General features: G+C 39.8%; 2 protein-coding genes across 2 annotated transcripts in view; both read left to right on the top strand.

Annotated features, from left to right (window-relative positions):
- phf21b (PHD finger protein 21B) overlaps positions 1 to 7,391 on the top strand; it is a gene marked incomplete at both ends in the record, with an annotated part of 163,756 nt that extends 156,365 nt beyond the window's left edge. Inside the window, 6 exon segments of the mRNA XM_084050150.1 lie at positions 1,041 to 1,095; positions 2,107 to 2,129; positions 4,516 to 4,674; positions 5,837 to 5,903; positions 6,173 to 6,276; positions 7,107 to 7,391. Of these exon segments, the coding sequence (XP_083906276.1) occupies positions 1,041 to 1,095; positions 2,107 to 2,129; positions 4,516 to 4,674; positions 5,837 to 5,903; positions 6,173 to 6,276; positions 7,107 to 7,391 (693 nt within the window).
- Positions 1 to 16,697, top strand: part of kiaa0930 — a 504,210-nt gene that overhangs the window by 390,412 nt on the left and 97,101 nt on the right. The gene's annotated exons all lie outside the window — the stretch shown is intronic.

Genomic DNA, 16,697 nt, shown 5'->3' with positions numbered 1-16,697 from the left:
TGTTTTACTTAAGTAAAAGTATCAATACTGCAATGTAGAAGTACCCTGTTACATGTAAAAGTCCGGAATTAAACATTTACTTGAGTAAAAGTACAAAAGTATTGGTATCAAAATGTACTTAAAGTACCAAAAGTAAATGTACTAAAATGTTTGAAACACCACACACACACACGCACGTTATCCTGAGCTGCAGTCTGCGTAGCGCTGCTGCTTCAGGGGGCTTTCAGAGAGTTATGAGAGCTGATGTTGTGAGACAGATCTAAGAAAACTGAACTTTTAACACGAGGAATAACTGTTCAAATGATGGACACCGAGTTCACAGTTGATTCAGGTCCCAGTGTGAAAACATTTGAGAACTACTGGATCTCGATGGGTGGTGTGTGTGTGTGTGTGTGTGTGTGTGTGTGTGTGTGTGTGTGGGGGGGGGTAAGCAGTGGTGGAAGTAAAAGTATCAATTACCACAATGTAGAAATAATTACAACTAAAACAGTACCAAACATAAGCACTAGTAGCCTACTCATTGTGCAGAATATGGCCCATTTCGCAATTCCTTTCAATATGTGTAGGAAAAAAAACAGATCTATAAGCTCACAATGTGTTGCGATGCGATATGTTGTGAGCTTGTTCATCGCCTATTTTTAAGCAGTAAGTACAAAATAGGACTCCATTGGCTAATGTATGTTTTGTACTAATCAGCTCAATCTGCAAAGTAACTAGTTACAAAGGTTTTCAAATAATTGTAAAAGTACAATATCTGCCTTTGAGATGTGGTGCAGTAGAAGTATAAAGCATTGAAAAATGGAAATTGCAGAATTGTACTCAAGTTCAATACTTGAGTACATTTACTTAAGTCACTATCCACCGCTGGTCTTGGGTGTGGGTTTATACGACTTTTTGTAGATTTTACCATCTCTTGTTCTATGAATAAATCTGTACGTTAACATGTAGATTTAATTTCATTTGCCCTGTAGAAGCCTGTAGAAGATCTTGGTTTTTACTCAAGGTAAATGTTCTCTCTCTCTCTCCTTCTTGCCTTCCAGCGCAAACGCCTTGCATCAAATTACCTGAACAACCCACTGTTCCTAGGAGCACGAGGTAATAACGCTTTTAACTTCTTCCCCCCAGTCATCAGCATGACACACAGTCCTGCCGTGGAGCTGACACAATTATGCACCAACTAACCCAAACAAACAAACAACACCATTACAAACTGCTTACCGAGGGATACGAGACATAGGCGAGGTTCATTCATGGGGAATGGAATGTGCCAAAAAAAAAACTATTCCTTTAAACCAAAGGCCAGAAATCAGGACACATCTTCTGCATAATCCGACAACCGTCGGTCAAACATTGGTCGACGAATCGACCAAACTGACCCATCGGTCGGGCTCTAGTTTTTTAATTTGGACCACGGCTTGTTTTGGGCAGTGGCGTGCACAGACATTTTGAGGGGCAGGTGCTCAAGTAAATTATACTTTTTTTTGTTTACTTGGTCTGCTCTTTTTTCCCTCTACACCTATACCTCTTTGCCAAAAATAGCCGATCTACAAGCCCACAACGCCTCGCAGCGCGAGGCGTTGTGGGCTTGTAGATCTGCTATTTTTGGCTAAAGTTCTCCTCAGAAAAGGGATGCTAGGTTTCGAGTGGTTATGGTAAAAAGAAAAATCATATCACATAAAGATTTGGCGGACCCCCTGTAGTAACTCTGAGGACCCCCTAGGGGTCCCGGACCCCCTGTTGAAGAACCCTGCTGTGCCCTTTTTTCAAAAGGGCACTTCTGGTCAAGAGGGCAAAGGGCAGGCGCTCTAGCACCACCTAGTCGAGTCTATCTGTGCACGTGCCTGGTTTTGGGGGTTGGGAAGGGGTGGGGGGGGGGGGGGCGTGGTGTTGATAAGAATGCAGGTCCAGTTCCACATCCATCCCAGGCTATGTTCTAATACCATGCTGCTGCTCATGAACCCAGTTCCCCGGAGGGAGCACCTTCCATGGCTTTGGCCTCTTAACCCTCCCCCTGCCATGCCCTAGCTTCCTCTGTCTGTCTCTGTGTGTTTGCCAAGTACTAACCTGTTCTCTGCTTCCCTCATCCGCTACGCCTTCGCTCACTAGACACTGAGGATCTCTGCTGGAAGGTACGTACTGTAGCATGACTTCTGATGATGTGTGTGTGTGTGTGTGTGTGTGTGTGTGTGTGGTTTTGTGTGTTTGCTACCGCCTGACGTGTATCCACGGTAGTAATAATCAGTGGTGGGAAAAGCACTCCCAATGTTTCACTTAAGTAAAAGTATCAATACTGCAATGTAGAAATACTCTGTTTACAAGTAAAATTCCGGAATTCAAAATGTACTTGAGTAAATTTACAAAAGTATTGGTATCAAAATGTACTTAAAGTACCCAAAGTAGAAAGTACTCTTTATGCAGAATGTCCCATTTCACAAAGTTTTGAAATGTATAAAATGCATACAAATCTTTTGAAAATAGCAGATCTACAAGCTGCGACGCATTGTGAGCTTGTAGATCTGCTATTTTCAAATGGCCGGAAAATGTATATAGGGCTGAAGTGGTTTTGTAATAATAATCAAAATCTACAAAGTAACTTGTAACTAAAGTTTTCAAATAATTGTAGTGGAGTAAAAGTACAATATTTGCCTCTGAGATGTAGTGGAGTAGAAGTAAAAGTACAGAAAATACAGTACAGTACTTGAGTACATATACTTAGTTACTTTACACCACTGCTTTTGGGCGATGCATGGGTACGGGCCTACCAAAAAAAAAAAAAAAAAGAAGCTTGGTAGATTATACATCGGATGCAAACATGTACCGTTTAGGCGCTTGACTGCAACGCGGGGAGATGACAGGTGTTATCGAGCTAACTTCTACCACATAATAAGCAGAGCTTATTCAGAACCAGTCCAAATCCCGGAGTGGGATTCATTATCAGCCTTTCTACTCTATTACATTTTCAATCTGGCTTTGGACAGGCTGTGACTGTGTGTGTAATATGATGAATGTGATCGTACCTGGCCCCGGCAAATTCACCGTCTCCATGCGCTGTTGAAACTGTCAACGGCGTTTCAAAGTGCCGCCCATTCGGGGCAGATGGGAGTAATAGGAGAGATAGGGGCAGCGGAGGAACGTGTCATTCTGACAACCTGCTGGCCGACAAACACTTTCCCATTCTATTTTTTTTGGGCCCCGTACTTCCAGAATTTAACCCATTAAGACCGAGAAAGCGTCTGTGTCATTTTAAGATTTATTTGGCTATTTCGAAAACTGTCAACTGGGGGATTCTACAAAAGTCTTCTAAATCCTAATGTTTTTTTGAAAAAAAATGATGTTGCTATAATATCAGAGGTCCTCAAAACATGTCATGTCAAGGACCCCCAAAATGATATGTATTTGGCCGATTGGTTGTTCCAGGGACCTCCCAGAAGCAAAGATTTGAGTAAAAAATGTTCACTTAAAAGAAAAAAAAAATGTATTCAAAGATTGCACACATTTTCATCTACAAGCTCAACAATACCAGATCTACTAGCTACTATCTATAGTATCTATAGATAGTAGCTAGTAGATCTGGTATTTTTGAATAGCCAAAGAAATCTAAAATGACACAGATGTGTTCCCGGTCTTAATGGGATAAATATTGACTTTCATTTACTGAAGTGTTCTATGGGAGATATCTGAAATGGGAAATGGTACAGCTAGCGTACAACTTCAACACTGTTGACCAAATCACTCAAAGTACTACACACTGGTTCTCAAGGGGTCCTTGGGGGGGGGGGGGGGGGACATTCCAGGGGATCCCCAGCAAAAATGAATTTGAAAACAGCCTATTTTCAAAACAATTTGGACTAATGTTGACAAAGCTTCTCTTGCAAGGGTCTCTGGCAGAAAATAATTTGGAGCGACAACATATTTTTTTGACAGGGTCACTAAGATAAAGATCTCGAGTTATTTCATATAATGGAGTGTTGCCGTCATTTTTTAATGCAATTGTTGGGTTCTGGTGGATGTTGAGAGAGCCTCTGCTTTAAAGGAATTATGTTGAAGCTGTAGCCACAATTTCCAATAAACACCTGAAAAGTATATTGCCTACGCTACGCCATAATGCAGTGAAAAGTCTGACAGACAGGCAGACCCTAAGCCGGGTCACAAGCAGTGGTGGAAAAAGTACTCAAATGTTTCACTTAAGTAAAAGTATCAATACTGCAATGTAGAAGTAAGTAAAAGTCCGGAATAAAAAATGTACTTGAGATACCAAAAGTATTGGTATCAAAATGTACTTGTACTATGTACTACCAAAAGTAAAAGTACTAAAATGTTTGAAAATAGCAGATCTACAAGCTCCCGAGCTTACTTTACACCACTGGTCACAAGGTCACATTACACCTCTGCAAAACAAAACAGCAGGACTTGGGAGCAGAACATGTGAAACGCATGTTGTCGTGTTAAGAGCTGAGAGAGTATATTGCTGGAGCTTGACGGACATTTTTCTTTGTGTCGTGGCTTGTGTGACAGGAGGACTTGGAGCATGATGACCACTGTACCATCTGCAAGGAGGAAGGAGAGCTCCAGCCGTGTCACAACTGCACCCGCGCCTACCACCCAAACTGCCTCCAGCCCCCGCTCAAGACCCCACCCAGAGGGGTGTGGTACTGCCCCAAGTGCCAGAAGAAGGTACTAATTTAACAACGAAGTGGGGTTCAGGGACTATAGGGCTGTCACCATTATGACATTTAGCTTGAAGATTAATTGTCCCTCAAACAATTGCGATTAACGATTGAATTGTTTTTCTGTCGTTGAACATTGTGAAAAAAATAAAATAATTGCCTTTTCGGCTTAAAAATAGCAAAAGCGTAAACAAAGGTTGCACACGGTAGATATGAATACACATATTTAATTATGTTGTACTTAAAGGTAGGGTAAGTGATATTTTTGGGTTAAAACAAAAAAAATGTTTTTTTAAAGGTTAAAGCACTATATTGTGATAGTAATCATTGCTATAGAGTGTTTGTTCAGTAACAGGAGTCTCCCCGTCTCTCCAGCTCTTTAATAAACAGAAAATACATTTTCTGGTAGGTGTCAAAATCTCAGCCAATCAGGAGAAAGTACCCATTTTTAAGCTTCATTTTTATAGTGTTCCAGTTCTAATTGTGTCTGCTCATTTCTTAGTGTCATCACTTCCAATTTCACTTGTTTAATCTATATCCTGATTGAGTTCTCTATCCTGATTGTATAAAATTGGAAATGAAACTGAAACTGAAACGAAAATGCATTTTCTGTTTTATAAAGAGCTGGAGAGACATGGAGACTCCTTATATGGACAGGACACTCTATAGTAACGAGCACTATCAGAACATAGACCCATTTTGCAATTATTTGAATGATTGCAAATCACTTACCCTACCTTTAAAAATAGACATCAATAGTGGAAATAGCAGATCTGCTATTTCCACTATTTTAGATTTCTTTTTTTGAAAATATATGAACATTTTTAACGACGATTATGCAAAAACAATTGCGATTAGGCGATTATGTAACAATTGTGACAGGCCTGCCGGGGACCCCCAGGCGTCCTTGAGGGGCTTCCAGGGAGGTCAAAATCAGTTTAACCCGATTTTACACTTCGGCTATTCGAAAATAGCAGCTCATATAACCGGGAGAATATTCTGAATTCTATTCTGGTACATCTAAGTACACAGAGCATGTGGATCGGCCATTTTCACTGTTAGTCGTATGAGGAATTATATGGGGTTAAAGTGGATAACAAGCGTCATTTGCTGTACAGTGGGTTAGTAAGAAACTTCAATTTAACCGTTTCTCCGTCTCTCCCTGAAAGGTTCTGAACAAAGAGAACATGTCGTGGCCACAGAACTTCGTCCAGTCCTACGTTACACACAAAACAGGTGAGAAATGTGTATTATACAGTATTTGTCCAAAGTTCTGTATCAAGCATTCTTTCTCTAACATTCTTTGAAAAAACATAAGTTTAAAAATAAAGAAAAAAAGCAGGTACAAGCCAAGGATAGATATTAAGGATGTAAGTATACTTATTTTTGCATGAGCAGCGCCTGCAAAGATACAGGAGATAATGTGACTGACATAAAATGTGTATTATGTTTGGCCAAGGTTCTGTATCATAAGTAATAATAAACTATCATTTTTTTTGATGCAGTGCGACAGGAAGAGAAGAGGAGGCTGCTGAGAAGGAACAGCGAGCTGAAGAAAGAGTGTACCCACCTGGAAGAGCAGGACAACAGACTGAACAAGAGCCTCACAGTAAGACACACACACACACACACACACACACACACACACACACACACAAGACCCTCACAGTAAGACACACACACGCACACACACACACACACACACACACACACACACACACACACACACACACACACACACACACACACACACACACACACACACACACACACACACACACACACACACACACACACACACACACACACACAGAAGAATACTTGTCTTTGAAGTGGACTTTTCTTTAGGTTCTGAAACATTATTGTATTTATTTATTTTTACTTTTGAAATAATAATGACTCTTTATATGATAGGAAATGTAGTCGCGACCCATAAAAATGGGTCAGAGACACAAACATGGGTCCAGACTCAACCCATTGTTTGGGTACTAGGGCTGTCACGATTACACGTTTAAATTGACCATTATTTTGTCACTCAAATAATTGCGATTAACGATTTAATTGTGTGTTTGGCTTTGAACATTGGAACATATGAAGCCTTTTAGGCTACATAATAAAACATTGCACAGGGAAGATTTGACAAATAACTGAAATATACAAAGAAATTATTGACATAATATAATTTTATACATGTAAAAAATAAAGCAGAAATAGCTTATCTACAAGCTTACAATGCGTCGTGATGCGTTGTAAGCTTGTAGATCTGCTGTATCTGCTTTTTAAAATATTTGATAATGTGTGAAAAAATGTCAACACGATTATGACGATTATGCAAAAATAATTGCGATTATCTCAAATAATTGCCATTAGACGATGTAATAATTGTGACAGTCCCATTGGGAACCACTGCTCTATAACCCGCTCGTCTCTCGTCCTCAGCAATGCATGGACCTGAGGGACCACCTGCTGGGCCAACAGCGGGACACCCAGGCCTCGCTGGACCGCCTCAAGTCCCTGATCCGCTTGATCCAGCAGGACCAGATGATCCAGGTGACCATGACGGCCACCACCACCACCACCGGAGCCTCCCTGCTCTCCCTGCCCTGGATCAAACCCGCCGGCGGCGGCAGCAGCGCGGCCCCCCAGCAGGCCGCCGTCACCACCACGTCACCTCCCGCCGGACCCTCCGCGCTCCTGCACAAGACGCAGAGCAGCAGCAACTGATCCCGGCGCCGCAACGCTGCGCCACGCAGCGAGCCACACACCCCCCGCGGGTTGGGGCGGGGCGGGGCGGGCAACCTCGCCATGCGATGACCTGCCGAACTCGCGATTTGTCGCCTCACCCGAAATCTGGATTTGGTGGCTTTTTTGTTTTTCTTCTTTTTTTCTAACGATACCATTGAATAATATCTGAACGTTTTTTTTTTTGGTTTAGTTTTTTTTTGTTTAGTTTTTTTTCCCCTCCGACAGCCGTTGTGGGAACAAAAAAAAAATATGAAGCAACAAAAACTATGATGAAAAAGAACCTACTATATCCTCCATTCAAATTCATGACAAGTATTTTTTAAAACCCAAACACCTACAGTGCTTACAAGAGTTTCTGTTTTTTATTTTCTATTTGTTGACGTTCTTGGCCTTAATGTATTTATTATGACGGAGAAAAAAAAAGTGATAGATTAAGTGCCGCCACAGAAATATGGAATAATTATTCTGTGCGGCCCGGAATATTTTTCTTCTTTTGTCGTCTTCTTTTTTTTAAAAACAGGTATAATTATTGTTCTGCATAATAGTGAGAGAGAACATTAGTAGTAGTTTGTAGTTACAAATAAACAATGGAATAACAGACGTGAAAGGACTGTACATTGATATATCCGAGTAGATGTTGGTTCTCATTCTCCTATGAACAATGTTTGCCATAATAATTCAGGTTGACAGCGGGACGGGGGAAATGTTTTCATCGTGTATGTACGTAAAAGCATACGAGCCTTCAAACAAAAAGCAGAGAATAACTTTTTCAGTATTAATATAGTTAAAAGTCAAAGAAAAAAAGTATTTAAGATAACTACAGAATTTAGCATTTCTAGTGGAGAATTTAGTATTTTCATGCTGATGCCTGTTGATAACTAAGTTTGGAGTATTCAAGGGGGGTCACTGTACATAATGTTGTATTATTATTATTATTATTGCAGGTTTTGTTTCTCAACTTTTACTGGATTCACACGACTCTTAACCCAAGGTGTTCCTTTTCTCACAGTTGCACTCAAAAATTGACATTTTTTGAAGGACCATCTGAGTTACATGGAAATATGTGATCCATCCATTTATGTCTTTTTTTATGCTTAGATGCGTACCGGTGCCTCGCACCGAAAACAGCCGATCCGCAAGCTCGCAACGCATTGTAGATCTGCTATTTCCGGCGTGAGATACGGTGCACGGTCAAGTTTAAATCAGGCATTAGCCCCTCTCCTTCTCCCCTTTACCAGTATCGAAAATATGCCAAAAAAAAATAACTTACATTTTTGTACTGCGTACACCCATCTATCAATAACATCTGTAGAGCTTTTTCTTTTCCCTCCTCTCTGCCTATTTTATATTTTTCGCTTTGACAACTTTTTTACTCTCATGTCACGTTGTTTTATGACTTTCACATTTTAGAGTGAAGAGCCTATATTCATTTGAAGTTTTCTTGTTGTTGTTAAGTCTCTAAGACAGTACAAATGAACACTGCCTCAAGTAGTTTTAATCCAGGGTTTTTCTTTGTTGCATCGTTTTATAAGCATCCAGTCAACTCGATTCGGGATAAATCTGTCCCCCGCAACAGCTTTGAAGTATGATTGGACCTGGTGGATATTAAGATGACTGATGCTGCATTCATATCATGTGGGAAAGATGACACGTACGATCTTCCTGATAGCCTTCAGGTTGAAAATATTACTTTTTTTTTCTTTCTTCGGTGGCCCCGATTTCGCCAACTTTCTGAATACTACATAGACAGCACCAACGAGGAAATATCAACAAATAAATCCAATTATGTGAGATATTATTGATCCTAATTTTGTACCTTCAACTGTCTTTCAGAGGAGAGAAAGATATGAGGTTAATTATTGGAAGGTGAATTATTCAGGGAAAAGTCCAAGGTGTTGTTTCCACTAACGTTGGGCGATTTGGACAAGTTTAAATATGTTATTTTTTACCCAAATATTTTCACAATTGTCCAAAATAGCAAAAATTGCAGATCTACGTACAAGGTCCCTCTGTTAAGTATAAAATAGGGCTTAAGTGATTAAAAGCAGGAAAAGACAACACTTAAGTCATACCACAATATTACAATATAAACAATATCTAGTCTCGTATCGCAATATCGATGTGATATCGCCCAGCCTTAGTTTGTACCCTGATTCCCAGATGAGTTGAATGCAGCATCGATGTTCCAATGATATCATTCAAACCCTCTGCCACGCAACCAGGAGGCTTGTGTCTTCATGGTTCATTTGTATTGCTAAAGTCTTCCTGCTGGTTCACAGAGGTTCCATTTAAATGTTTTCATATCATAGTCAACGTCCAGTCATATCCTATGACGTTAAAAAATATCATATTGTCTCATTGTCGACAACAGACAAGTTGCAGTATCGCACATACAAACACGAACAAAAATGGGTTTATTTTCATTTTGTTGAACCTTTTTATTTGTGTTTTGTTTTTTGACTGGCACAGCTGTTAACGATCTTGAACTATGACGTGTCAAATCGATCAAGTTAAGTTCCTCTAACCAAGGTTAGAGGGGATTTATTTTACTCATATCAAAGTACGGTAGCTTTAGCGTTTAGTTTTTTTGAAAACAGCCCTCATTACCGGAGATTGTATGGTAAGAATAGGCACTATTTATCTCCAATGCCATGATGGTTTCACTGGATTAGGATTGGCAGAAAACATAGAAGGTTATGTACTCTAAAGCAATATTGCATTGACACCAATCAACAGCTATTAAAATTCCGTGGACATTCTGACTTTCCAGACTATGAGATGTTTTAACCAGCAATTAGAATCGTGAAGTATCTGTTTGTTGTCAGTGGATAGTTTATTCCCCCCCTTCACACATCAGGTGAAAAGATGAGCCTGGAGAAGATGACTGTGTGTAATGTAAAACCAGTGGTGAAAAAAAGTACTAACATTTTTTTATTTAAGTAAAAGTATCAATACTGCAATATAGAAATACTCTGTTACAAGTAAAAGTCTGGGATTCAAAATTCACTTGAGTAAAAGTACAAAAGTATTGGCATCAAAATACTTAGTACCAAAAGTAAAAATTATACAGAATGTCCCATTTCAAGTTTTCAAATATATAAAAATCTTTTGAAAATAGCCGATCTACAAGTTCACAATGCGTCAGAACGCGACGCATTGTGAACTTGTATTTCGGCTATTTTCAAATAGCCACAATTTAAATAGGGTTAATGTATGTTTTGAAATAATAATAAAAATCTACAAAGTAACTAAAGGTTTCAAATAATTGTAGTGGAGTAAAAGTACAACATTTGCCTCGGAGATGTAGTGGAGTAGAGGTAAAAGTACATCAAATTGGAAATACTCCAGTAAAGTTAAAATAAATACCACAAAATTGTACTCGAGTAAATGTACTTAGTTACTTTACACCACTGTGTAAAACTCAAAAAACGGCTCTTTCTCAACAGGAGGGAAGCCGTCACTCCAACCCCCACTACAACCCACTCACACAACCAAACACAACCCACCGCACCGCCCTCTTAACAAAGATTCAGCGCTTTATCAATACGATATCGACACGTGTCAATACTTCTCTTACGTTTTTGCCTTCTTGAAATGAACAAAAAAATAAATAAATAGGTTGATTATCATGGGGAAAAGGGAGGGGGCGGGGGGGGGGGGGATCACTGAAGCCAAGTTGGTCATTTAGATTGTTTTTTGGCTGCGTGACAAAAGGACGAGGGGTAATTGATCTCTCTGATTAAGTGTGGGGGGAAAGGGGAGACAGTGGAGGGTCAACGGACTGTTCTCAGTGAGTGACTGCTCTCGTGCGCGATCGCTGACGTGTTGGCGCACATAGCTAGCGCCCGACAAGCAGAATGTAACGCGGCTTGATGCGCATCACGCTCTCTGCCTCGCCTACGTAGGTCTGCGGCGCACACACACACACACACACACGGCTGTCACGATTATTAACATATTTGATCATTTTTATACATGTAAAAAAAGCAGAAATAGCACTTCGTGACGCGTTGTAAGCTTGTAGATCTGCTATTTCTGCTTTTTTTTTATATTTGAAAATGTGTGAAAATATTTCAACAGGGAAGCAATGACAAAAATAATTATTGCGATTATCTCAAATAATTGCCATTAGACGATTATGTATTAATTGTGACAGGCCTACACACACACACACACACACACACACACACACAGTGGAGCAGTTTGCAGGACCACGGGTGTGTTAAGGACGCTGCATCATGTGTTGTCTAAAGCCGGCACCGAGATCTGAAATGAGATTCTAGAGATTAGGGCTGAGGGGGGCGATATTCCAAAATCCTAGACGATATCCAATCTCATATCACGATATCGATATAATATCGATATATTTGCCCCAGCCCCCCCAGCGAGGTCAGATTAGAGATAAATAGCATATCTGGGCTCCAACGTTGTATCGACAGTGTGTGCCGTTCACCCAACCTGCCCCACCCTTTCTCCATCTTGAGGTCGTTGCCCCCACCCCACCTCACAATGCCTCCTTTTCAAGTCATTCGTTTCCAGAATCTTCTCCGGGAGAAACTGTGCAGTGCTTATTTAAAAAAACAGATCTATTTTAATACACGACACAAAGAAGAAAAAAAACATTTGAACAAATAAAAAAAAAAGTTATTTAAAACATTTTTTATATTCTTTTATCGAGGAACAAAAAAGAGAGGAAAAAAAAGGACAAGAAACATCTGAGATTTTCTATTGTTTGCCAATTATGCATTCTTAACTTAGCTTGCAAAATGTTCAACGTATCTTTTTTTTTTTTTTTTTTTTGCCATGGGGAGGCGATTCAGACGGAGGGCAAGACAACACGAGGCTTTTTTAGATGGAAAATGACATTTTGTCTGTTGGCTGTTGAAGTAGTGTTCTTTTCTTTGTCATTACTAAAGGGGACTGTCCAGTGGATAAGTGTGTATAGGAAAAGTGTTTGTCTTAAATATGCCAATGTAGTTTTTTCTTCTTTACGATGCATTAAAAGTTGATCGATGGAAGTTGGTAAATGGTAAAGAGTAGTCTCACTTTTTTGTACCAAGTTCTTATGAAAAAAAACGAATCATTAATAAACAAAATTCAAGAAAAAATATCCGCCATGTTTTGCTTGCAATGTGTTTTACGTGTACAGTTTACAGAGCTGCCAACAACACAGGTGTTGTTGAAGATAAACCACGGTGTGTTTCTGTCATGGGTCATTTGAACTGCACTGAAGGGCGATCCAAACATCGATTATCTTCTTAGCGATTATTCCATTGATTACTTTGAGTAATCAAATACTCAAGAAGTGGTCTTTATAGACATACAGACATCTGCCCCGAAGGGCACCGGTCGAGTTTCTGAACAATCCATTATTTTATAGAAATGTATTGTTTTTATAATCAATTCAACTGATTAGTTTGAACTGTAGCACCCCTGCATTTCACGGCAGAATGTTTGTTCTTACAAAGTCAGCATAATCTGGATAATGTATAGGGCAAGTTATTATTATTATTATTTAATCGGTATCTTTCCAGCAGCATCTTCCATTAACTCATTCAGTGCCCAGCTTATTTATGGAATTTTGGCTCCGAGTGCCACAGCTAAAATTCATTGTAAAAAAAAAAAGTGCTTAGGAGCTACAGCTCCTAAGCACACAGAGATACAGCCTTTTTAAGTTAGAAGTTAAACAAAGAGTGAATGGAGCAGCAAATCTTCAAATCATCATAGCTTGGGTTCTGAACATGTTTTTCCAAAAAAAAACAACTGGAAAACTGGATGAGTTAAAGGGGAATACCAGTCATTTTCAACATTGAACTATGTCTTTACACCTTAGAACTGTTGCGTGGAAATAAGAACCCCCCCCCCCCCCCCCCCCCTTCTATGTTGCCTAGAACTGGATAATTGATTGAGGTCATGTGATCAGTGACATACGCAAGGTGTACTTTTGGCTGAGGGGGCGGACCCAGGGGAGGGGGAGGGGGACTTTTTTTCTTATTTCCACACAACAGTTCTAAGGTGTATCAAAGACATAGTTCAATGTTGAAAATGACTGGTATTCCCCTTTAAGGCTTCATGTCTTGCCCCCCCCCCACTCCTTTTTATTATTTCAACAAGATACTATATTTAATGCCCAGATGTTTGTAATGATATTTCCATTGATACTGTTTGAACCGTTAAAGCTGTGAATGAACCGTCGAGATGAACAAGTAGCGCAAGACTGGGTGGAAAGTTTTAAGTGTGAGTGAGTATGCAGATTAAATAAGACAGATTTTTTTCTGTGAAATGCTCCTTTACTAGTAGTGTTCTGTGTTCCAGTGGCAAACCAAATTGTAACCTCCACCGCCACTTTTATATACATACAAACGCATTGGAAGGACAGCAAAGGAAAACATAATATACATATACAGTGCATAGGACCAGGCAGCTAAGCTTACATACACACAGTGCTAGCCTCGGTTCACAAACGCCACAATTAACCCCTTAACCTTTTAACACAGGGAACGCATCTGTGTCATGTTAAGATCTATTTGGCTATTCAAAAATAGCAGATATACAAGCTCAAGATCTGCTATTTGTTTTAAAACCGTGAACATTTTTGCAAATATTTGAATACATACTCGTTAAAGGGAAAATTTTCGACTCAGATCTTTGCTTCTGGGGGGGTCCCTATTACAAAATATTTTGAGATGGGGGTCCGCGGCCAAATACGTATAATGTTGGGGGTCCTTGACACGAAAAAGTTTGAGAACCACTTACACAGAAACATACGTTTTTCAAAAAAACACTGTAGGATCTACAAGACCTTTGTAGAATCCCCCAAAAGCAAAGATTTGAGTTAAAATGTCCGCTTTAAAAATATATATATACTGTACATTCAAAAGATTTGCACAAACTTTCACGATTCTTTTCAAAAATAGCCGATCTACAAGCTTGTAGGTCGTGAGCTATGATCTGCTATTTTTGAATAGCCAAAGAAATAAAAAAAAGTAGACAGATTCTTTCCCGGTCTAAATGGGTTCATCGAAAGGACCCTACCCTCCCTATTCTGGGGGGGAACATTTGGCGGTAAATAGCCTATCTACAAGCTTGTAACTCTGCCGTTTTTGGTTAACCCATTGAGACCTGGACTGTGTCATTTTTTGATTTGAGCTAAAAAGCATTATTACACTTTGGGCTATTCAAAAATAGCAGATATACAAGCTCATAGCGCGGCACCGAGTGCCGCGCTACGAGCTTGTAGATCTGCTATTTTTTTTTAAATCGTGAAAATGTGTGCAAATCTTTGAATGGATGTATTTTTAAAGCGAACATTTTTAACTCAAATCTTTGCTTCTGTTGGGTCCCCGGAACAAAATATTTTGATGGGGGTCCGCGGCCAAATACATATAATTTTGGGGGTCCTTGACATGAAAAAGATTGAGAACCACTGATATAGAAACATACGTTTTTCAGAATACTGTTGAGATTTAGGAGACATGTAGAATCGGTTTCAGGTCTCAATGGGTTAAGACATAAGTAAGTATTATAAGTGGTTAATGCTAACTGATACTTCGTTGACTGCTTTTCAATGACTTTCATAGAGCGACGTGGTGATTGAGACGAAGCATAAATTAGCCCTCAGCATTGTGATTGGTGAGCTTCACTTGCATTACGGCAGTGGTTTTCAACCTTTTTCATGCCAAGGACCCCCTAAAATTGATATACGTTTGGCCGCGGACCCCCATCTGAAATGTTTTGTGCCAGGGACCAGGGTCGCAGAGCGGCACGAAGTGACGCGCTGTGAGCTTGTAGATCTGCCATTTTTTAATAGCCAACGTATACAATATGGAGAAAGGGGCGAAAACGTATTAACACCTTTTGCTGGGGACCCCCTGGAACCCCCTCAAGGACCACTGGTTGAGAAGCACTGCACCCTGCACAGAGCCCCTCTACATCCAAAAGACAAGATTAGAAATCAATAAACACGTGGAGACAACGTGTACAGTATGTTCTGAACGCGCTTACCGTACCTAATATGCCCATGGTTCTCAAAGTGGGGTCCGGGGACCCCCAGGGGTACTTGAGGGGGTTCCAGGGGGTCCCCAGCTAAATGATGGATAGGAACCAAATGGACCCTTATGAGTCTGTGACTCTGTACACTCTCAGAGTTTCAGAGTCAATTAACATTGATTTTACAATATGAATTGGGGTCCCAGCGATATAAATGCCATTACATGGGGGTCCGTAGCCTAATGCATGTCAAACTGGGGGTCCTTGAAATTAAAATGGTTGAGAATCAATGCTAGAGCCGTAATAAATCTTCTCTCATGGGGGGGTCCCTGGCTTATCTTTTCAAATGGGGGTCCGCGGGCTAATACATGTAAGTGTCAATTTGGGGGTCCCTGGCATGAAAAAGTTTGAGAACCACTGTAATATGCTGTAGGGCTAGGCCATACGGACAAAATCAAACATATTATTTTTTTTACCAAATACCTCAATATCGATAATGTAACTATAACATCGTATTGTGATGATAATATCAAATTATTTGTATCATTTTGTTTGCGAAAATTGCCAAAATAGCCGATCTATCAGGCTCACAAAGCTGGCAATTTTTTTGTTGCTATTTTTGAACATTTTTCAAGCATAAAATAGGCTGATTACAACCAGGCAAGGACGACACTTATGCCATATCACGACATTACGATACAAAATCCCTGATGACGTCTAGCCTCATATCACGATATTAATATATCACAATACAAATTAGGTTTTTAAATATATATTTCCGGAGGACAGTTAAAACAGGATTTAGGACGTCAAGCATGAAAACGTTAACCCATTAAGACTGGGAACGAGTCGGTGTCATTTTTTTTTTTGGCTATTCAAAAATAGCAGATCTACAGGCTCATAGCGCGGCACCAAGTGCCGCACTAACGCTCTCTGTACTGCAAATCATTGAATATATATATATGTTTTAAAGCGAACATTTATTTTTTAACCCAAATATTTGCTTTCTGGGGGTCCCTGGAACAAAATATTTTGAGATGGGGGTCCGTTGCAAAATACATATCATTTTGGGTGGTCCTTGACATGAAAAAGGTTTTAAGCACCACTGATATTATAGCAACGTAAGTTTTTTTTTCAAACGTTAGGATTTAGAAGACATTTATAGATCCCTAGAAGCAAAGATTTGAGTAACAAAGGTTCGCTTTGAAAAGATATATATATATTCAAAGTTGAAGAAATTGCAGATCTACAACGCTATGAGCTTGTAGATCTGCAATTTTTGAATAGTCAAAGAGT

Source organism: Gymnoscopelus microlampas (assembly GCF_963454915.1).
Source record: "Gymnoscopelus microlampas genome assembly, chromosome: 23".
NCBI classification, from domain to species: Eukaryota; Metazoa; Chordata; class Actinopteri; order Myctophiformes; family Myctophidae; genus Gymnoscopelus; species Gymnoscopelus microlampas.
Note: the sequence above shows the minus strand (reverse complement) of the source record. Positions and strands in the feature narration are given on the sequence as shown.